We start from the raw sequence: 23,527 nt of genomic DNA, 5'->3' as shown, positions 1-23,527 counted from the left end.
TGTCTGGACAGATTTCTAAAGGGATGGTGAGGCATCCTGGGGGATGTGATTATGCACAAATGTTGAAGCTCTTCAGCCAGACGCAGAGGGAAACAGCATTTTAGATCCAGGTCTTCTTGGGGATGTCAGAGAACAGGTCCTCTGAGAATGACCTGGGAGGTCCCGGGAGGTGGCGGTGGGGGGCGGGGACTGTGTCCTGGAGGGGATTGAGGGGAAGACAGTGGCAGGAAGGAGCCTTGAAATCGGAGCCAGGCCAGATCGGGAAGGGCCAGCACCCAGCACACGGAACCCAGAGAAGGGCGCCCGGTGGTTCCCGGTTCCGCACAGGAAGTGCTGGGCAGTCGGCTCCCTGCTCCCTCACCTCCTGAACGTGACTTCAGCTTCCGGATTTGTCCCAGCTTGGAGCCTCTCACATGTGAGTGGCTTTTCCACCTGGAAAACCAGTCAGATCCTAAATCCAGAAGACCTCGTCTGTCCCGCACACCTGTCTTAGCACCCCTCGCCCCAGCTCTCACCCCAGCTCAGAGCACATGCGTGGTGGGCTCTGCTTCAAGACGATCCACAGACTGTTTTCTCTGCAGAAACACTGCAGGACCCATCCCAGAGTCTCGGGTGTTCTTGCCCTACGAACACAAGGGTGAGACAGAAACCCCCAGGGCAAGCAGAGATTTTAAAAGAGCGATTTGCCCTAACCTCTTTAATATGGTTTTTCATTTCAATTGGCTCCTAGCCAGTGGCTGGATCAATTGGGCTTACTTGTTTGCGTCGTGCACAACCCTCCGAGCCAGAAGGTGTTGTGTGAGAGCAGAGCCAGACGTCTCGGCTCAGCACGCTGAAGTGGAAGAGAAGGGTGTCGGGGTCCCCCAGTCCCCTGAATGGGGTGCTTCTTCCCAGAGAGGCTTGCAGCTTTGGGCATCTCTGGGCCCCCGCTCCAGCTGTCCGCCTGCCCAGGAGTTAGCGTCCAGCCATCTGGAGCCAGGCCTTGTTCGATGTGCCCAAAGGAAGGACAGGAGGCAGGGGGCTTTGTCCTGCTGCCGGCCTCTCGTTCCATGGGGAGTCCAGGTGAGCCCTGATCCAGGAGCGGCTGCCTGGATGCAGTGCCGGCCCCAGGCTCCCCTGATATTCGCAGCCGTCAGGGCAGATGCCCGGGGAACGCCTCTGTCCCCAGGAGGAGAGGCAGGAGGCCCACAGGCCACCACGAGGCGTGCTGCCCTCTGCCTGCTCTCAGAGATGCTGCTTCAGGGCCCAGGCGTTGCAGGCCTCGCTGAGGGCGCTTCCACTGGGAGCCAGCAGGACGCTCACTCCCGCTGGGCACGGAGCCAGGGCCTCTGCCCGCTCGTCCTCAGCTCTGGGCCTTCACGCTCCTGACAAGAGGGCTCTCTCCTCTACCGTGGACGCGGGCCGCCCCTGTGTGCCAAGGCCTGAGGGACCTCCCTCCGTCCGGCTTGTATCTCCGTGGTAGGAGATGGCTTTAACCAAGGATGAAAAAACTGAGCTCGAAATGAGAAAAAAGCTTTTCATTTTTGCTCCCTCTTCTCCCAACAATAGCTACATGGACTTAATCCCACCAGGCTCCTCTGTCCATGGGATCCTCCAGGCAGGAATACTGGAGTGGGTGATTGTTCCCTGCTCCAGGGGATCTTCCCGACCCAGGGATCGAAACTGGGTCTCCAGCATTACAGGCAGATTCTTGACCATCTGAGCTACCAGAGAACTCCAAAAACAATATATAGGGGACGTCAAATCCTTTTAACAATCATTTAAAAATCAAGAGATTTTGAAAAGCTATCTTATCCATCTGAATTTTCCATATGTGATTATTTTTAAGAAAGTAGCATTGTATCTGAAAAATATTTCCCTATCTGGTTGAATCTGAAGGATCCTGCCAAAAAAGAGGAAAACCAGGCCGCTAGAAGGAAGCATTTTCGGAAGTGTTCCAACACTGTCCAGACGGGACGAGGTTTCTGTGCTTTTCAAAGTCTTTATTTCACGATCTGACTTTCAGCTCTAGAGAAGAAAGCGTTGGTTTCTGGCAAGCGCACTCCAGCAGGTCTCGGTCACCCGGCAGAGCACCGTCTCCCACCACCACCAAGGTCAGTCCCCCTTGGCCTCCTAACTCTCAGCCCAGTGAGCCCTGTCCGGGTATTGTTAGCAAAAGACTGCCTGCAGCTCTGCCTGCGGGCACTCAGATGCCATTTCTCAGCAGCCTACAAAGAGCAATGCTGAGCATGGCCCTGTTCTGCAAAGGTTTCTGGAACTTTGAAGGCCTTTATCCCTCTACACTTGTTTTTCCTTAAATTTGAAGAACTTTATCCCTCTAAACTTGTTTCTTCCTTAACTTTGAAGGCCTTTCTCCCTCTAAACTGGTTTCCCCCATGAGTGCTCCATCCCTCCATAATGAAGATTGTCAACTCAAATAGCAGGGACGTCTCGGCCTCTCCCATGAGCTTGGTACTGGGCTGGGTGCTGGGCACCTGGCTGAGAACATGTATTCTGATGTGTTTCACATGTGAAGAGAACACCAGAAGTGCTCAGAGGTACTTCCTAGATGTTTTGAGAAAACATCTAGATGGTGGCAGCCACACACAAATTCCCCAAGAAAGTCCCCAGCAGACGCTTTACTCCACACATACTTTATGGAGGAGCTTCCATGTTCCCCACTAGCTGACCGGCCGTAGGACAGCCTCATTCTCCTTGGTTTTGTGTCTCTACCATCAACCGCAGTGTCTGGACACATACCTAATGGGATGGTGAGGCTTCCTGGGGGATGTGATTACACACAGATATCTATTTTAATTGGAGGCTAATTACTTTACCATATTGTGGTGGGTTTTGCCATGCATTGACATGAAGCAGCCATGGTGTACATGTTTCCCCATCTTCTCTATAAGTTCGAGCAGCCATCTGTATGTCCTCTTTGGAGAAATGTCTGTTTAGTTCTTTAGCCCATTTTTTATTGGGTTGTTTCTTTTTTCTGGTATATTTTTATGCAGTATTGAGCTGCAGGAGCTGCTTGTATATTTTTGAGATTAATTCTTTGTCAGTTGCTTCGCTTGCTATTATTTTCTCCCATTCTGTCTTTTCACCTTGCTTATAGTTTCCTTCGTTGTGCAAAAGCTTTTAAGTTTAATTAGGTCCCATTTGTTTATTTTTGCTTTTATTTCCGTTACTCTGGGAGGTGGGTCATAGAGGATCCTGATGTGATTTCTGTCAGAGAGTTTGCCTATGTTTTCCTCTAGGAGTTTTACAGTTTCTGGTCTTACATTTAGATCTTCAATCCATTTTGAGCTTATTTGAGTGTATGGTGATAGAGAGTGTTTTTGTTTCTTTCTTTTACAAGTGGTTTGCCCGGTTTCCCAGCACCACTTGTCAAAGAGATTCTCTTTTCTGCTTTGTATATTGTTGCCTCCTTTGTAACAAATGTTAAAGCTCTTCAGACAGACGCAGAGGAAAACAGCATTTTAGATCCAGGTCTTACTGGTGATATCAGAGAACAGGTCCTCTGAAAATGACCTGGGTGATCCCGGGAGGTGGTGGTGGGAGGCGGGGGGATGTCTCCCGGAGGGGATTGAGGAGAAGACAGTGGCAGGAAGGGGCCTTGAAATCTAAGCCAGGCCAGATCGGGAAGGGCCTGCATCCAGCACACGGAACCCAGAGAAGGGCGCCCGGTGGTTCCGGGTTCCGCACGTGAAGTGCGGGGCAGTCGGCTCCCCTGCTCCCTGCAGCCCGGCCCTCAAGTGTTTTAGCTTCTGTAAAGAAACAGGAGGTGGCCGGGAGGAGGGACCCCGAGCCCAGGAAGGTGTCCCACTATACGGCAACACGGAATGACAGAGCAGGCTGATGGTTAAAAATGAACGTTGATTAACCAGGAGATTCCTGGATCACGAGGCTGACCCAGCACCACCCCCAGTGAGGTCAAGCCCCCGAAATGGCACCAGGAGCTGAGATGAAGGATGTGTGAGTCACAGAGGCGCCCTTGCTCTGCAGCCCAGTCACAGGGCTGGGACCCCTCCTCCCGCTCACTAATCTCACCCCACAGCCACCCTGCGTGTCACGTGGCAGAAAGCGGGACTTCAAGTATGGCTGTACGGAGGGTTTTTTCCAGACCAAGGAATTTTATGAAAACTACACAGATTGAAAGCTTCAGTTTCACAAAGAGGTTTCTCTCTAAAAGCCCTGTTCAGTCCTAATGTGAATTTATGACACAGAGGAAAGGACCAGGTTGGACCTAAAGAGACACTCAAGAAGAAGTCAAATGATAGGGGTAAGATTCCCTGAGCCTCAGAACTGAAGCAATCGCGGTATGCCTCAGAAAGGGGTAAGAGGTCCTGGGTGGGGCGGCGAGGGTGGCGGTGACCTGCCCGGGAACGGAGAGCTGGGAAGGGAGGACCCGGGGTGGTCCCCCCACAGGACAGCGGGAACAGGGAGTCGGGGGGACGCACAGGCTGGGGTACAAGGGGTGGGCTCATGGGAGTGACGCCAAGGAAGGGGCCGCAGAAACAAGAACGGAGGCAGACATAATTCACAAGCAATATTCAAATTCAAAATCAGAGTTTCAGACGTGTATCTCTCAGCCCGCGTTTAAGACATGTGCGAGTGTTGCTTGTATTTCCTTCTCATGAATGTCTGAACCTGACTTCCTGACAGCAGTTACACCTATTAGCTCCACAGAGTTGGTGGGCAGTTTCCAGAAGACACTATGTGTCATGTTTTTTAACTTTGGTGAGAAGTGATAGGAAGCTTGGTACACATCTGTCTCCACCACTGTTGACGGGAAATACCACCACTGACTTTGCACGTCACCCACTAGGCCCCCAAAGAGAAACCTCCAGACACATCGCTGTGCTGGAGATGTGGTGGGTTCCGATATGAAAGGGGCCTAACTATGTGTCCAGCCAGCATTGCTCACAGGCAGCACCGCTGACAAGTGGGGTCAGATGACCATTCCTGACGTGGCTCCTGTGCCCCTCCACTAGAGGCCAGCTGCGCCTCCCTCCATTAGGACAACAGAAATGCCTCCGGGCATGCCACCTGTCTTCAAGGGGGACAGTGCCCACCAGCTGATAATGATGTCACAGACTCATTCAGCCCAGGAGGGCATAAACCATGATAACCGGAGGAAGACAGGAAAAATCTCTTTGGGACTAAATCTAACCTGGCCTGGGGAATACAGGGAAGAGCATATATAGAAATGAAAGTGAAAATGCTTCACCAGCAGTTTCACAGAATTTTCCAGACCCAGCGGAGACTTTGTCACGATGAGAGTTTAGGTGTTTCCTGTATCCCCTACCACCCTGACCCCCAGCCCGGCCAGAGATTACCTGCTCCATGAGCAGAACCAGGACCCCGGGGAAGCCCAACTGGGATCCCTGGACGCATCTCAGGCGACGTGCACACACCCTGGCGCTAAGTGCTGTGGCTGATCACATTACATGTGAATTATACACATGATATGGAGCGTATGTTAATGTCATGCATATGGCGAGGTTCCAGGACACATTCACCCTGAGTCTGTGGTGATCGGATATCGGAAACCAAGACACCTGTTTACTCACCTGTTTACTCAGCCAGTCCTGGCTGCCGGGGCTCATAACCAGTGACTCTGGGCAACAGGCCCCGGTGGGCGAGAGCCCCGTTCCCTGGGCACCTGCTGCCAACGCTTCTCTGAGCCAGAACCACGCACACTCAGCTCTCAGAGCCTCAGAGCCGCACGCCGGGGGCAGGGCAGGTGTGACCCAGCTCTAAGCCAGGGGAGATGTGGCTGAGGAATCGGGTAGTCTGAGCCGAGAACCGCAGAGAGCCCCCGACTGCTGCTGGCCCACCTTCAGGTTGCTGTCTGCACCACCATCCAAAACAGAGTTCTGCAGAAAAACATGCAGTTCTCAGCGAAGAAGAGCCACATTTAAGTCCCCATGTCCTGAATTGGTTTGCCAGAAGTTTTACCTTCATTTTTTGTTCGAAGGTTTCCTTAATAAAAGAAACCCCTTGTTCAGTTCAGTTCAGCTGCTCAGTCACGTCCAAGTATTTGTGACCCCATGGAGTGCAGCACGCCAGGCCTCCCTGTTCATCATGAACTCCGGAGCCTGCTCAAACTCATCGAGTCGGTGATGCCATGCAACCATCTCATCCTCTGTCACCCCTTCTCCTCCAGCCCTCAATGTTTCCCAGCATCAGGGTCTTGTCCAATGAGTCAGGTTTTTGCATCAGGTGGCCAAAGTATTGGAGCTTCAGCTTCAACATCAGTCCTTCCAATATTCAGGACTGATTTCCTTTAGGATTGACTGGTTTGATCTCTTTGCAGCCGAAGGGACTGTTGAGTCTTCTCCAACCCCACAGTTCAAAAGCATCAATTCTCTGACGCTGTCTTTTTTATGATCCAACTCTCACATCCATAAATGATTCTGCAGTTTTGAGACTGCTCCATCAAGCTGGGGAAAGGCCGTCTGTGCCTCTGGGGACACCTCGGGACAAAAGCAAGGCTGGGTGCGTAAGACAAGGATGGGGGCGCGACTGTGTCAACCAGCAGCTCTGCTGCTCCAGGATTTATTTCACTTGCTTTGCTCAGTCACTAATTTGTGTCCAACTCTGAGGCCCCGGGGACTGTAGCCCACCAGGCTCCTCTGTCCACGGGGTTTCCCAGGCAAGAATCCTGGAGGGGTGGCCATTTCCTCCTCCAGGGGATCTTCCTGACCCAGGGATCACCCTTCATCTGCTGCACTGGCAGGCGGATTCCTCACCCGGGAAGCCCAAGGAGCACTGAGGGTGAGCCAAAGGCCAGAGGGACATTGACCTAAGGACGCTGGCTCGGAAGAGGAAGGTGACTATTCCTTCCCAGGAGGGCGGAACATGCCACCTGCACCTGTGACCTCAGATAGCCAAGGAATGTTGCAAGTACAGGCAGAGCAAGCTGCCAGGACCGTCAAGCCCTCCTTCCGGGAGGCTGAGAGTGAGGAGTGGAATTACAGGGCTGGGCAGTGCAGGCACTAAGCAGACAGCCACCACTTTCCGGCGGTTTCTGAGGTTTGAACAGAGAGAGAGGAAGGGAGGGGAGCCTGTGCCTGCTGCAGGAGGTGGGGGAAGGGAAGACCTCTGTGCAGCTGAGTCCACAGGCCTCTGGAGGAAAGCGCCTCCTCCTTAGGGACCTGTCATTGTCAGCTGACTACACCAGGCCCCCCACGTGCTGGCGGCCAGTCTGCCTTACTCAGAGTCGACTCATTTATTCCTCATCTCCTGTAAAAACTACCTTCACGGCAACATCTCGATGGGTGTTAGACCAATTAACTGGTCCTCTGAGCCAGTCAAGGCGACACACAAAATTAACTGTCACACTGGGCTGCCTCGATTTTCCGGTGGTCATGTATGGATGGGAGAGCTGGACATAAAGAAAGCTGAGCACCGAATAGTGATGCTTTTGAACTGTGGTGTTGGAGAAGACTCTTGAGAGTCCCTTGGACTGCAAGGAGATCCAACCATTCCATCCTAAAGGAAATCAGTCCTGAATGTTCATTGGAAGGACTGATGCTGAAGCTGAAACTCTCATAGTTTGGCCACCTGATGCAAAGATCTGACTCACTGGAAAAGACCCTGATGCTGGGAGAGATTGAAGGCAGGAGGGGAAAGGACGGAAGAAGATGAGATGCTTAGATGGCATCACTGACTGGATGGACATCAGTTTAAGTAAGCTCTGGGAGTTGGTGATGGACAGGGAGGCCTGGCGTGCTGCAGTCCATGGGCTTGCAAAGAGTCAGTCACGACTGAGCGACTGAAATGAACTGAACTGGGCTACTTCTTTCTCTCGTGGAAACACATGATCTGTGGAGTTGAAAAGCCAACTATAGATATATCCCGACCAAAATGTGTATATATTTTTATGTCAAAAGACTGGATTGAGATCTTTCATTTCTCAGGATTTGCTTTGCGCTTGCCTGGTACTCAGCATCTGAAAAAAGACTATTTTTCTCCATAAAAAATTCTGTAGTCCACGGCAGGACTGGCTCCGTAATTCGCAGGGCTGGTGCAAAATGAGAATGCAGGACCCTCTGCTCAAAAGCTGTAAAGACTCTGAAGACAATGAAAGCAGAGCACCGAGCCGGGGGTCCTTCTGGGGGGCCCAGGGAGGCCCACCGGCCACCCCTCCTTGAAGCCAGAGCTGGTCACAGACAAGATCAACCGGGAGGACGGTAAGTGACGGCGAGCGTGGCTCGGTCACGTCTGACTCTCTGCGACCCCGAGTTTGTGGGATTCTCCAGGCCGGAATCCTGGAGTGGGGAGCCAGTATCTCCCGGGGACCTTCCCAACCCAGGGATCGAAGCCCGGTCTCCTGGACTGCAGGCGACTCTTCCCGGCCTGAGCCACCAGGGAAGGACTATGACGAGGACAGGAATTCCGAGTTTATTGATGACAAACGCACGGGAGATTATAAGGCAATTCTATTAAAATTTTAATAAGATCAAATTGAAAAATCCAGTTTTGAGGAAACTGCCCAAGATGTAGCGCAGTAGGTCCAGCTAAGAGAGAGACGGGCAGAGGCCGAGCTGCGTGACAGGCTCTGTAACACCCGGGACCACTGCGGCCATCATCACAGGTCCCTGCTGATGGCCTGATGGGGACAAAGGACAGACGCCTCTGACCCTGGCTGGACAGGCAGCTCACTTCAGGCGACAGTGGGCACAGGCTGGGGGGAGGCGGGCGCTGACGCCACTGGACCCACTGCCCGCTCCCAAGGGCAGCGTCTCTGCAGCCTGTCTCTCCTCACGGCTCAGGTGCTGACTTGGGCACAACAGAGACAGCAGACTAGAGACAGGCTGAGAATGTGGGTCACACCATCAGGTTAGAGGGAGCCCAGCTCCTATGATGCCGCAGGGAGGCCAGTGGACCCCGCCACCACCCTCCACCCAAACCTCAGCATCGGCTGGGTGTGGGCCCCACGTCTCAGCAGGGAACACGGGCGGCTGCAGAAAGCTTCATGCAGTGTAGTCACTCATTCGTGTCTGACTCTTTGCGATTCCATGGCCTATAGCACGCCAGGCCTCCCAGTCCATCACCAACTCCCACAGTTCCTCAAACTCACGTCCCCTGAGTTGGTGATGGCATCCAACCGTCTCATCCTCTGCCGTCCCCTCCCCCTCCTGCCTTCAGTCTCTCCCAGCATCAGGGGCTTCTCCAGCGAGCCGGCTCTCCCAGGCGGCCTCGATCAGCCCTTTTCTGTGGACCTTCACCAGGGTCACACGGGGTTGCAGCTCTTCGCAGAGATCGGGGAGAGCCGTGAGGAGCACCGGGGGCCCCACCACCTCGTCACGGCGAGCAGAAGCGGCCGCAGAACAGGATGGCCCCGGTCTTGCCGTGCTGGATGAAGAAGAGGAAGGGGCGGTCGGCACAGAACCGGGGCACGATTCTCAGGCATTTCAGCATGAAGCCGGCCATTGTGGAGGCTGCGGCCTCCGTGCCCTCCTCGGTGACCTCCACGAAGGACTTGTGCACGACCTTGGACAGGTGCAGGTCTCGCTGGGACGACATCCCACTGAAGTCGGCTCCGGCCTCCTCGAAGGCGTCGGTCATGCCCAGGTCTCGGAAGACACCCTCCATGTCATAACTCTCCTCCAGCGTGAACCGGGGAAGAAACACCTCCACCTCCTCCTCGTCCATCGCATCCGACTTCGTCCACACGACGAATTTCTCGTAGGTCAGGGCCTTCTCCACCTGGAGGAGAAGGTAGAAGATCTCAGGGTCTGCAGCAGCCCTGCCCCGGGGACCTTCCGATGTGACCCACACACCGCGCCCTGCGGGCCACACACGAGTTCCCGGAGCCCAGTGCCCAGCACGGATCGGGACGAGAGCCGAGGCTCAGGCCACAGCTGCCTGGTTACCGTGTACACGTCAGTGCTTTCGCTGGGCAGCAGGATGACCATGTTCAGCTCTTGGCTGACGTAGGGAAGCACCAGAATCTGGGTGCTTATTTCTTCAATGTAGGTCATTTTAAAGGTGGATTTCTTGAACATCATTTGCACAGGTTTCTCCACGTTCTATAAAGGAAATGGATGAACGTTAACCGAAACAAGACCCGTGGACACGCGGGACGAGTCATCAGAGCCGGCCCTGTGCGCCCACACACTCTGTCTTGTCTCCAGACCCCCCTCAGCTCCGCGTCGTCAGTTTGTCTGCGCGGCTCCAGCTCCCACCCCTGGTTCCCAGCGCTCAGGCCTCAGGCTGCTGTTCTCCTGCTGACCCAGGAGGGCTCCACTTGGACGTTCCCGGCAGGACCTCGCCCCCGGCGCCTACCTGCCTGACATCCGCATTTGGACCAAAGGAGCCTGCAGCTCGGCTCGCACACTGGCGGCTCGTGTCCCCTCAATCTGTACGTTCCCACCTCTGCTCATGGCGACACCACTCATCCCGCCGTCAAACCCTGCCGTGTCCTGGGTGCCTGGCCTTCCCGCCCACAGCTGACCATGAACAACCATGTGGGCTCTGGTTTTAAAGTCAACAGGGCTGCCCTGGTGGCTCAGGGGCAAATAATCTGCCTTCCAATGCAGGAGACACAGGCTCCAGCCCTGGTCTGGGAAGACCCCACAGCCCAGGGGCTTCTAAGCCCACGGGCCACAGCTACTGAGCCTGGGCTGAGAGCCTGGGAGACGCAGCTCCTGTGGTCACGGGCCCAGAGCCCGAGCTCCGCACCAGGAGAAGCACCAGCACGAGAAGCCCGAGCCCCGAGCCCAGAGGGCCTCCGCCTCGGCAGCGGCAGGAAAGGCTGAGCGGCAAGGAGCCCCGCACAGCCGAGTAAATAGACACAAGGATCAGAAAACCACAAGGGAATCTCACTTGTGCTTCCTACCCCCGCCACTCTCAGCCCAGCCACCGTCCTCAGGAAAACTTCCAAGTAACCTCCCGGGTCCTGCACACGGGCCCGAGGGGCTCTAGGGGATCAGAGCCACTGTGAGAGGCCACAGGCTCTGTGAGAGTCAGAGGAGGGACACAGGAACCAGGAACCCGGGCTGTGGAGACCGCTAGGGAGGCTCCTGGACGCCCTGCAGAGAAAGGCGTCTGTGTAGGTAGCTCCTGACGGGAGGGGTCAGACGGTAGGATCCAGGCCCATGAGTGTCACAGCCACAGTCTGAAGTTTAAACTGGGTCTCAGGGGCTCTAGCAGGCCCAGAGAGCTGCGAGCTGCCCCGTGGGATGTGTAATACAAGACGGTACACCCGCCGCACAGACCGCCCCTGATGACACAGCAGGGGAGGAGCGGGGGAGAGGAAGCCAGGGTTTGCCCGGATCCACATCTGGGCCGCCAAGGCCACAAGAGGCTCACGTTCCTGAAGGTCAGCCTCCTGGCAGGATCCATAAACTAAGAGGACCCCAGGGACTGTTTCCAAAACCTCCTTCACTTTATGAAACATTCTTGCTCACCTTGCTGACTCTGAATGGCCTTTCCCTGGTGTTTTCTTTGTTAAACTGTTTTTCCCAGTTTCCTTTGAAGTAGATGGCATTCACGAGAACCAGACGTGTTGCGGGGTTAACCGAATTTGCAGGGAGCAAGTCTCTAATTTTACCTGCATGGAAGATTTAAAGGACCAGTTAGCTAACAGGGTTTCCTGGTGAGGTGCTGGGCAGGGTAGTTACTGGTCCGTCCCCTGGAGGAGTCAGTGCCCAGACCAGAGGGTTCAGTGTTCCCAGACAACCACGTATAGCGAGTTGTCCGTCTACTCGCTAAGTTGGGTCCCACTCTTTGTGACCCCATGGACTGTAGCCCACCAGGCTTCTGTGTCCTGGGGTTCCCCAGACAAGAATATGGGAGCAGGCTGCAGTTTCCTCCTCTAGGGGATCTTTCTGACCCAGGGATTCAACCTGCCTATCCTGCTTTGGCAGGTGATTCTTTGCCATCTGAGCCACCAGGGAGACCCATGCAGGGAGCCTGGCCTCAAAAGCAAAATCAGGGAAAAAACCTTCAAGTCTCTGCTCAGAAAGATACCATGAGTTGCATAAAACACATAAAATGAACAAATAATAAGTGCAGAATTATTCACAGGGACAGAAAAAGGAATGTTCGGTCTACAACCTGAGGGGACCCTCCTGAAGGGGAGAGGTCGAAGCCAGTGTGGACAGCACGGAAACGAAGAAGCGCAGGTGGCCCAGGGCCTGACCGCGTGTCCTGAAGTGATGCTCAGCGACCTGCAGAGCACGCGCTCTGCTGGACAGGCAGGGAAGTGGGGCTGCATCCAAAGTCTTCCTTCCACCCTTTGTGAAAAGGCAGACTATAGGAACATTAACTGCAACAGCCAAAAGTCAAAGTGTGATTGCTCTGGAAGAGGTGCACTGAATATTGATGAGGAGGGGGAAAGCTAGAGAAATTGATTGCTGATTAAATTTCAGAAGTGGATTTGAAAGTTCCAGGTCTTTAGAGAAAAAGCTGCCGGGGTCCAGCCCCGGTGGATCCAGGGTGATTCGAAGGTGGGGACGGAGTCGGCGTCTTTGGAAAAATACATATTTAATCACAGATATAGAGAGATTAGAAATGGATAGTGCAGTAGGAAGATTAGTGGAGAAAAAGAGGCTGAATAACTTGGATTACGTGGAATAGCATCCATGCTCCAGATGGGAATTCAGCCAGAAAAACGGGAGCAAGAAAGAAGCGACATGGGGGAATCAGTCTTTCTGGAAACTGATCCGATTTCTTTATTTTTGGGTTTGCTTATATACGTTTTGTTACACATAGGGATGAATACAGAGTCACACGGGAGTCAGCAGTCCTGACCTTTATCAAAATCAGGTGCTTCACATAAATGTATAAAAAGGTACATCATCTTCTGGCCATGAGTGAGACCTGCTGACATTTTATGATCCTTTCTTTCTGATAACCAAAAAACTTATTTCTTCCAAGGGTGTTTTTTCTTAAACCAGGCACCACCTTCCAAATAAAGTTACATTCCTATAGGGTGAGGGTGTAGTGAGTTACAATCAAGAAAGGAATTTATTTAACCCAAGGTTAACATGATTAGTCTTAAAGGTTAATACTTATTTCTCCTGTATGTTAGTTATATTCATTATAAGGGTAGGGAACATGGAGATTTAGCAGCAAACATCAGCCCAACAAGTGAAAATCCTTTCACCAATGCTCCCCTTAAGATCTATTTAGTGTTAAGATATGATAAAGTTACGTTTTTACATAGCAAGGACACAGTGATTTATAAGAAAGTACAGTGATCTATTACAAAAGAGAAAATCCATTAACTCAAAAAGTCTAGTATTGCTAACCTCAAAAACTACTGTATTTCTTTCGCTATATTCCAAATACATTGATTAATATATTCCCAGGTGCCTAAGGATATGGAGGCCTGGCGGCAATCATTGACTCAACAAGAAGAAAAAGTCCTATGCTAATTAAGACTCTCAGAATACTCCAAAACTCTCTGTGCTGTTTACAGTTGAGAGGTAGTAAACAATCATGTGTAGTGGCAGGAGTATGGATAATCCTGTCACACAAGCTAGTCTGTCAGCAGAGAGGTTTGACCTGAGACATCCTTGTCCCACCCAGAGCAGGGAATTAGCAGCAATTATTGACACAACAAATGAAGAACCCTTCACCAATATAATTCCTAACCAACCCATTATACTAATAATTTCTAACTCCCCAAAAGAATTTGCCTTTAGTAAGTCTGAAACATCTCGTGCCTCTCAGGTTGGGAGGCTGTAAACAATCACATGTGGCCAGACGAACCTGTACAGGTGGGCTAGAAAACCTTCAGAGGAGTCCGTAAGCTGAAACACTCTTGTCACGCCCAGGAATTTTTACTGCCTTGGAGCTGCATCTCTGAGAGAAACGGTTATGGGGGAGAGCCCCCCGTAAAGTCAGAGGTGTAGGTGAGAGCATAAACAGACTCTGGCTTTCGGGTTAGATGCTCGGGAACAGGGGGTTTCCTTTGCGTATGCCAAGCCTCCTTCCTCATGACCTTTGCCATGGGCTGAGTTCCTCACGCTGGCCCCCGGCAAAAAGCCATTTCTGTTTACAATCGATGGTCTTGGGAAGGAACTGATGGAAAATAAGACCGATTCAAATACTGTGCAAACAGAAGTAGCCACACGTCCTCACCTTCTGTCTTTTCAGCTACCCAGGTGTTTATGTGCTTCCTCGACTCCTCCGAAGCGCTGACAAAGTCCAGCTCTTCCATCTCTGCTTGGTAGAACACGCGGCAGGCATCTTTGAAAGACTAGGAGAGACGGAATGACAGAATGACATGGCTACAGAAAGAGACAACGCCAACGGCTGACTTCACCACGCATAACCTCGACACACATCATTCGATGGTTACTTGTGTAATGTGCAAACGAATGTGCACAATTAACCCTCAATCCACTTTCTCAGTTTTCAGCTACAATAAATAAATAACTCAGTGAAATCACAGGCTTCCCAGGTGGCACAGCGGTAAGAATCGGCCTGCAAATGTTGGAGGAGCCTGGAAGGCTGCAGTTCACAGGGTCACGAGGCTGAGCATGCATGCATGAAGGTGGAGGGAGATGGGTTGGTAGCAATAAACTGGTAGAACTAAAAAAAAAAAAGGTGAGAATAAACTTGTAGGTAATAAAGCATGGAGCAATAAAGCATGGAGCTAAGATGGATAAAAACAAGTAAACCAGGTTGTAAAAGAAATTCGTACCAGCCCATACAAACCTACAAATATTTGACCTCATGCTGACTATATTCACTTTATACCACCTGTTTTAAAACAGTTAATTTAGAGTATGAAACAAGTGTGAAAAATAATGAAAAAAGTTATATAACAGAATAAGATCGTTATCCTAAACATACAAAGAACTCAGTTTAAAAAAAAAGACATAAAACCCATATTTAAAACTACACAAAGGACACATAAATAGGCAATTTTCAGAAAAGATACAAATGTTTGATCCACATGCAAAGCTGCTCAGTCTCATGAACAATCAGAATGTTGAAGGCTCAGGCCTGTAGCGCTGAGCAGAGGGTGGACTGCCCACCCGCTACCCTTCCTGAGGACGACGGGGAGGGCTGCAGCCGTCAGGGCGGGAATGAGGCAGAATTCACTGAGATCTGAGAGCCTCCTCTGTCCCTTCCTTCTAAAGTCCATCTGAGTAGCACACACAGGACAGAACCACACACACACGGTCCCTGCCGGCTCAGCCCGGGCTGGGCCACACCCCACACCCACCCAGGGGCTGGCGGCTGCGTCTCAGTACAGCCACCCCTGAGCACGCCGCCCACCACCTTGAGAAAGGGTGAGGCGGACACACACTGCTGCTGAGGCTGAAGCTCCATCCCTGTGCCCACCAGATAGGAAGAGCAGATCTATCAGAAAAGACTTTGATGCTGGGAAAGATTGAAGGCAAAGGAGAAGGGGCCGACAGAGGATGAGGGGTTGGATGCATCACCAACTCAATGGACATGACTCTGGGCAAACTCTGGGATGTAGAGAGGACAGAGGAGCCTGGCCTGCTGCAGCCCACGGGGTAGGAAAGAGTTGGACACGACTCAGTGACTGAACAACAGCAGGCACACATGTACTGAGAAGCAAAGACTTTCTCTATGTACAGGGGACAAGCCCTGATACTGGGCGTGGGGGCAGGGCGGGGACGAGAGTGGGAGGACTCTGGCCTTGTCTGCCTTTTTATATCATAAGAACACACTGAGATGACTTGAGGTGCGTATGAAAAAAATTTTAAAACCATGAAAGCACTGTAATTAAATAAAACCAGAGGAAAAAAGACAAAAACTTTAAAAAAAATTCTGCATAGGAAAAGATAATCAAAATATTTACAGGTATAAAATAATTGAACGTCTCACAATGCACCAAAAAATTCCAACAGGTGAAAAACAACATCAGAAATATTCGATTCGATCACTCCCCTGTTTGGGCCAACTCATCTCCAAGTGTGGTATGGTCTGTGTTAGTTCTCTGACAATCAACTCATCGAAGCTTCAGGAACATGTGAACAGGGCTGTTACAGGGCTCCTCTTACAGGCAATGACCGAACGGTTCCAGGAAGCGTGAGGTCGTGACTGGGGTCCCACATCCCGCCCACCGTGTGGGTCTCAGCCCACAAGGCCTCTCTGCACCACAAGGCCCGCCTCCCGTCTACACAGGACCTCAGTCTCTATCTGCCTCCGGCAATCGGGAGTATGACTTACCAAGAGGAAATCGTAAGTCTTCTCTCCAAAAAGCCTGTTGGCGGTTCTGAGCAAGTACTGTGTGCCGGTCCTATTAACTTCACTGAGAAGCTTCTGGAAACCCAGGTGGACATCTTCACCTCCGCCACTGCTCTTGCTTAGAGAAAGCGTCTGAAATCAAAAACAGATAATACCCTCCACTGCAGTACGCCCTGACTACAGGAAATGGACCCAACACTGAAGCCAGCCTAAGCACCGCACTGATCCTCACCGCAGCTTGAAGCAAGACTCACGCGAATAACGGCACAGTGGCTCTGGGAAGGCCCCCAGCCCACCTCCCGCTCAGGCTCAGGCCGCGACGGCGGGCGCAGAAATGCCCCTGGGCGAGCCCAGGGCCCTGTGCTCGCGGTCTGCCTTCAGACAGGACCGTGGACAGGCCTCCCGTCTCTGCACAAACAGGCCACGTCTTTCGGTCTGGACTGGCCTCGGAACGGACTCTGACCACTGGGACAAGAAGTGGCTCTTCTGGGCCGAGGCCTTTGTAAAGGCCTGGCACCTCCACGTTCCCAGTCTTGCCCCTGTTGCCAGGGTGCAGAAACGCCCAGCCATCATGCTGGGGCCTCGTGACCACGCGGCAGAGCGGACACATGGAGGAGAGTGCCTAGCGGATCGGGGCCGCTCCTGGACCAGGAGGAGCCCAGCGGGCACCGTGCGGCCAGGCCGCAGAGTCCCAGGCACGGTCCCGGTCATTCCCAGTCGTGGGTGGTTTGTTCGGGAGCCACAGAGAGAAGGTCCAGACAGCTGTCTGGCGCGGATCCACAGTAACACAGGGCTAAAGCCTGGGCACGGGCTTTGCACCCAGCGGCCAGCCGAGGCCGGAGGGCCGGGGGCACCACTGCTGGAGGAGAGGAGGTCGGGTGGGAGCCCTGGAGAGAGGCCCGTGCAGGGCGGGAAGGCCGGCCCTCCCCCTGGAATCGGAATCTGCACAGGAGGTGCCCAGAGAGAGGGCGGCCCCTTCAGAGCCTGGGAGAGCGGGAGGGGAGAAGACAGTGCCGAGCTCAAGAGGGGACTGCTCCCTTTTCAGCAGGACTTAAAGGGAATACGTGCGTCTCCCAGGTGGCGCAGTGGGAAAGGATCCACCTGCCGGGGCAGGAGACAAGACTCGCGGGTTCCATCCCTGGGTCGGGAAGATCCCCTGGAGCAGGACATGGCAACCCACGCCAGTGTTCTTTCTGGAGAACGCTATGGACAGAGGAGCCTGGAGGGCTGCAGTCCACAGGGAAGCAGTCAGAGATGACTGAGCAGGAGCACCCGCGTATTTGCATCCTGACACTTGCTGGGTGGAGGGGGCAAGGGTTTCTCACTCCCAGCCTCTCCAGCTGGCACAGGACCCTGAAAGTGATGGCCTTAGGGAAGAGGTCAAACTCACAGCCCTGGCTCAAGGGCGCGATCAGGACTCTGTTACACCTGGAGGCCCTCTGGACCCCAGGACCTTGGGAAGGGTAAGGGCACCCCACATGCGGGAAGACTGTGACCCCCAGGGAGCCAGAGGTCAGCGCCCCGCCGCCACTGTGGCCCAGGAGCTGACGTCCACACCCTGTGCCGCCAGCCCGGGCTGGCTCTGGGCGTCTCGGCAGGATGGGCCTCGGCCAGCACGGCCTTGAGCAGCGGGTCTGAGCAGAGGCTCGATGAACGCTTGCTCGTTGAAGCCTGTCCTGCTGGAATCGGGTGCTGCGCTGTCAGGAGCCCCAGGCCACACGCCAGAGAGACACTGGAGGGGGCGCCCAGGGAGGGGCAGACAGGGGAGTAGGCCTGGCTGTCGAGCAAGGTCTTTGGGATTCGGATTGTGGACCCCGTCTCACCCGTCAAAGAAACAGCGTCTTCTGCCACTCAGAACAGGCTTCCCGAACGTACCTGGCACATCTGTGCTGCGGTGTTGCCCTTGGCCCCCATGAAGACCATGGCCAGGGCAGAGGAGAGGCTTAGGGGCGAGATAAACACATTTTTCGAGTTGTCCTCACCCAGCTTTTTCAGAAGGGTCAAGGCAAAGGTGCCATTTGCTTCTGACAGCTCATCCATGGTGGCGAGGCTGAAAGGATGGATTTAAAATCAGTGTCACGCAAATTCAGGCCACAGGTCGACCGTGTCTCACTCTGCTCTTAACTGTTGTTAGCATTGATGCTTTGCTTCGAAGAGAAAACAGGTACACGCACAAAACTCGGTTTCCTCGGGGTTTCCCCTGCTGCCCCAGGCCCAGGCCCTGCTGACTCCGGTGGGGACAAGGGCCTTGGGACGCACCCACGTCCACCTCCAGGGCCCGGCCTCGGAGGTCGCCAGCCCCGCCACGGAGGGTGTTTGGTGCAGAATAGGACACTGTGGGGCTGGGCAGAGGAATGTGAGGGTTCAGGGCCTCTCTGCCAGGTGTGAAGGGATGACAGCTGAGAGATCCCCAGTTCTTCAACAGAAAGCAGTGTCAGTCCTAGATACCAACCTGGGAGAAACAAGCAGGTGAGCCCGAGGACAGGGCCCGAAGCCACAGGGCGTGCAGGCTGGCAGCCCCGCTCCGGGCCCTGCATCAGCTCCCTGATTTCTGCTCCCTGCATGAGGACGGGGACGCACCAGGTAATCTGTGCTCCTGATGGGTGCAGGGCAGCTGACCCCAGAACACTCCACTGCAGCACACTGATTGCTCTGAAGTAAAGTGACTTGAGAAACAGCTGGTGCAGAAAGCATACGCTGCCCTTCTTCTGTTCCCCCTGGAGCTGAAAATACATCTCCACGTGGAAATACCCTCCTGTACCAGGAGGTAGAGAGACATCTTTATGGCCAAAGAGGGGAACAAAAGGCTGAAAAGGCTGTTCAAGAAACCAGCAAACCCTGTTACTTCACGACCTTGCTGCCCCAGGCAAACCCCGTTGTCTCGTCAAATCTTTACACACACAAAGCTGCCTGCCTGGTCACTTCTTGAGCCTTGTTTCTTCGAGGTTCGCACAAAATTCAGTGGGGTTGGTTTTCTGCTATTGATTTGTCTGAGGTCCATTTAATTCCTAGACCAGCCGGGAAGAACCTAGAGGAGAGGAAACAGCCTCCCACCACCACATACACACATTCTCTTTCATCTTTAATATCCAGTTTCTTGCTCAGTAGCTGAGTCACGTCTGACTCTTTTGTGACTCCGTGGACTACAGCCTACCTGGCCCCTCTGTCCATGGATTTTCCAGGCAAGAAACTGGAGTGGGTTGCCATTTCCTCCTCCAGGGGATCTTTCCGACCCAGGGATGAACCCGAGGCTCCTGCCTTGCAGAAGGATTCTTTCCACTGAGCCCCCAGGACAGGCGTTAATATCCAATACCTTAACACTAATACAGAGAAAACCAGAAGGTCACTTGTCTTCAAAGGCCACAGCGAGGCTGGTAATAGTTCTTTTTCTCCACTGACAACAGTTGCTGATGGTCATTAAAGGCGAGAGCATACCCACTCCCTGTAAAATCACTAAACTGAAAAGGAAGGAATGAAGAGGTGAAGCCCAGAGGTTTGTTCAGGATACTCTGACCGCAGAAAATACATGAATCGTGAGATAAGTGAACAGCCCACGCTGATGCAGGCCCCGAAATCAAACAGGAAGCGCCGCTTCGTGCACTGCCCCGGGCACTGACACAGAGCACCAGAGGCAGCACCGAGCCCCCCAGGCAGGGACTCGGGAGGGTCCTGGTCCCCAGCGCTGGTGGGAATTGCTCTGATAGTTCAGGCCCTGCAGACTCAACTCAGGAACAAGGCACAGGAAAGTCATCAAAAACAACACAAAATGAGCCTAATTAGCAAACTCCGTGGCGGCTGACCTGCAGAGCAGCCAGAATCCAGGAAGCGGTCCACCACGGGAAAGAATGGAGCCAACGCAGCTCCCGAAAGAGCCGAGTAAAGAAGCAGCTTAGTTCTGCTGGGCTCCAAGGAGCAGAGTGAGAGCTGAGCGGCAGGTCATGGCTCTGCAGTCCACCCCTCATCCCCGTGGCAGCGCCCCCTCCCCAAATACGAGAAAGAGGGAGAGAGGGCAGGAGAGCAAACTAAAACCTCCTTTTTCAAATAGAAACTTGAACAGTTCGAGAACCATTCATTTCCAGCAGGGACAAAGTAAGACCGCAATTTCTTTTCACTCTGGGCAAATGATGCTACAAAGTGGTGCCCCAGTGTTTCCAGTGTAATTAAGAATTGCTGTTTAGCCACTAAGTCCTGTCCGATTCTTTTATGACCCCGTGGGCTACAGCCTGCCAGGCTCCTCTGTCCATGGGACTCTCCAGGAAAGAATACTGCAATGCGTTGCCACGACCTCCTCCAGGGGTCCTTCCTGACCCAGGGTTCAAACCCATGTCTTTTATGTCTCCTGCACTGGCGGGCGGGTTCTTCACCACTAATGCCACTAGGGAAGCCCCGGGGTGGATCAAGCAGCCTTAATCCCCATAGAGTCTGGTTTACTGGGGACTTGGCTCCTGCGCTGTCCCCGCCTGGTCTGTGTGTGTGTGTGTGTGTGTGTGTTATCTAATGTGTAATCCGGATGGTTCTTTCTACTCTATAGGTTTACTGAGGGGGTTACGTCAACTGACGCCTGGCCCACAGTCGGTGTTCAATAAATGGTGAATGGAACTGCACACGCTTTTCCTTCTTCTCGTGTCCAGAAAGCTTGGTGGGTGAGGTGTGTGGGCTTCCCGGGGTCTGACAGCAAGCCCTTTGTGTATGTAGCGCGCTCTTAGTGCAAGCAGAAAAGAACAGTGGCTCCATTTACACTCGTTTCTCTCTACTGTCCTGGCTGGAGTGATCAGGCCAGAAGCTGAGCTGCAATACAACACTTAGGACTGGAACTGGCGTCATGTGGTTCCAAATACTTAGTTTACATGGCCAATATGACTGAAACCATGGCCTTTCTCTGGGGTGGTATAACGCTGAGGGTGCAGTTAGTCACCAGTTGTGGGGAATCCTAGACACGCTACGCCCCAGAACACTAACCACAGCCCTTCCTGTTTATGGGGACCTCAATCCAAGGGATACTTTTCACACGCCCTCTCTGTCTCAGCCTTAAAGCACACCAGCGGGGAGGCACACAGTTTGGCCAGTCCCAGCAGAACCCGGCCTCCCCCAGCAGCTCAGTATTCCTGGCAGCATGTGAACGTTCATTTCCCATACTTTTTTTTCCCCTCAAACTAGAACTTTATGGGGGGTGGGCGGAGAGAGAAGGGAAGAAAGTAACTCAGGTTGTTGGGACCTGACCTGAGCCATGACAGGCTCGACAGGCCACACTAGGCCTAAGCTTCAGGTTCTTGTGAGCATAAGTCACAATTCTGGGAAGCCCCACAAGGTCCCCGATGACACCAAGGTCCCCAATGACACCAAGGTCCCCCCCGATGACGTCAAGGTTAAGTCAATCACCACGATGACCCAAGGTTGAGTCAATCACTACACGCCAACTACACTATTGCTGAGACAAAAGACTGCCTGTATATAAGCAGCTGTGATTTAGAGCTCGGGGCCCTCGTCAAGATTCCACTGTGCTGGATGAGACTTGGGCCCTGACTCGAGCTAGCAATAAACCCCTTTATGCTTTTGCATTGCTGTGGACGTCTTATTCTCTCAGTTTTGGGGACTCAGACACTGGCCATAACAAGGTGCCAACTTATCGAGCACCCAGGTGCGACTAAAGTTTCTCCCAGGCCCTCTTAGCCCTGAAGATGCCCACTCTCGGAATACTGCGCCTGCAGCGTGTCTGGCGAAAACAAAACCAGCCGTAACAAGCTCTGAAACGGTCCTCAAGATCATCCTCGCAGGCCTGAGGGACCCTGAGCGCAGGCCGTGCGGTGGGCAGAAGACCGCTGGGCCCCGGGTCCGCCTGGGCACTCAGGCCGGCTCCTATCCGCCCTCCGGCCTCCGCCCCGTCCCCCGGGTCCGCAACGCCCGGCGCTCGCAGAGGGTACCTGGGCGCGCGGGGCCCGGGAAGGCTGGGTGCCGCCCCTTGCGGCGCCTCCGGTCCCCGGCCCCGGCCGGCGGCGCCGCCACACTCACCGGGTCGCCACGTCCGCCGCGGCCGCCTGATCCTAAAGAAAACCCAGCCCGGCACGCGCCCCCGCCGCCGCCCGCCGCCCGCCGCCCGCCTCGCGCGCAGGCCCGTTCCGCGGCCCCTACCTCCCCACAGGTCCTCGAGCGCGGCCGGAGCGGGCGGGGCGGGACAGAGTCGCCCGGCCAAAACACCGCGCCGGGCCGGACCGGACCGGAGGGCGAGGGCCGAGCGTCAAGGGCGAACCCGAGCGGGAGGGGCGAGGAGCGCCGGACCGGAGGGCGGGGCCTAGCGGGAGGGGCGGGGCAGAGCGGGGGCGGGGCGGGCAGGACAGGGGGGCGTGAACGAGTGGAATGGGCGGGGCCGAGAGGGAGGGTGGGGCGGTCAGGACCCGAGGGCCGGATCCAGCGGGAGGAGCCGGGCCGAGCAGGAAGGGCGGGCCTGGCCGGAAGGGACCGAACTGGACCGGAGGGCGGTGCCGCACGGCTGGGCGGGGCCGAACAGCAGGGGCGAGCCAGGCGCAGATGAGCCGCGAGTCCGGTCCGGCCCCAGTGCGGGGACCGCTACCCGGGGCCGCAGGAGGAGCGAGGCCCGGCCCTAGGAGGCCTTCAGCGGGCGAGCCCGGGGTCTTCGCGGGGCGCACGGGCTGATACTTGGTCCGAAGGGGCGCCGCCCTGGCACCTGGGCTTGAGTCTCTGCCCGAAGCCAGGCGCGCTCCTCCCGGTGCACAGAGGCCCGTGTGAACCAAGCACGGTGGGACCCTGGCCTGCCGGCCCAGCGCAGCCTTGGAGGGCGGACAGGGCGCCGGTGACCGCAGTGGGGAAATTAGCGACCTCGTCTGAAACATGACAGGTTCAGTTTGGAAACCTGGGAGAGCTGGGGGCGTCCCTGGTGGCTCAGAGAGTAAAGAATCGGCCCGCAGCATAGAAGACCCAGGTTCGATCCCTGGTTTGGGAAGACCCACTGGAGAAGGAAAAGGCAGCCCACTGGAGTATCCTTGCCTGGAGAATCCCAGGCCAGAGGAGCCTGGCGCCATTGCAAAGACTCGGACTTACCACGCACACACAGGACTGTTCAGGTCTGAGTGTAGGCTGTCACCCACTTTGGCGATGGATACACTGTTAATTCTCCTTATTGCTTCTATCTCTCTTCTTTTAATGACCGCACATTGAAATCAAACCAGATGATCCTCTATTAAATGTTGGAATTGTTTATTGTGTATGACAAGTGGTTCTTTTGTTGATGAATCCTTCGAACCTGAAACGAAAGGAAAACTTGCAGCGAAATAGTTGGTGTCTCGTGTTTAGAGAATTCGCTTCAAATGTGCAGACGATGCCCACAAAGTTTGTCTTTGTG

General features: G+C 54.2%; 1 protein-coding gene across 2 annotated transcripts; it reads right to left on the bottom strand.

Moving 5' to 3' along the window:
- Positions 1 to 8,476: 8,476 nt before the first annotated feature.
- LOC138069805 (serpin B6-like) lies at positions 8,477 to 23,301 on the bottom strand. 2 transcript variants are annotated; one of them, XM_068961153.1, is made up of 7 exons: positions 23,227 to 23,301; positions 18,046 to 18,220; positions 16,153 to 16,302; positions 14,083 to 14,200; positions 11,403 to 11,545; positions 9,867 to 10,022; positions 8,477 to 9,699 (listed from the first exon to the last, which is right to left on the bottom strand). In XM_068961153.1, exons 2-7 carry the CDS (start codon positions 18,208 to 18,210, stop codon positions 9,295 to 9,297), a joined length of 1,137 nt encoding a protein of 378 aa, XP_068817254.1. In that variant the 5' UTR covers positions 18,211 to 18,220; positions 23,227 to 23,301; the 3' UTR covers positions 8,477 to 9,294. The 2 variants fall into 2 exon arrangements, with proteins under 2 accessions (XP_068817254.1, XP_068817252.1); XM_068961151.1 differs by lacking the exon at positions 23,227 to 23,301 and adding an exon at positions 22,300 to 22,399.
- Between the last annotated feature and the right edge of the window lie 226 nt (positions 23,302 to 23,527).

This window comes from Capricornis sumatraensis, chromosome 22 (genome assembly GCF_032405125.1).
Source record: "Capricornis sumatraensis isolate serow.1 chromosome 22, serow.2, whole genome shotgun sequence".
NCBI classification, from domain to species: Eukaryota; Metazoa; Chordata; class Mammalia; order Artiodactyla; family Bovidae; genus Capricornis; species Capricornis sumatraensis.
The sequence above is the reverse complement of the archived record's forward strand: the minus strand, read 5'-3'. Positions and strand labels throughout refer to the sequence as shown.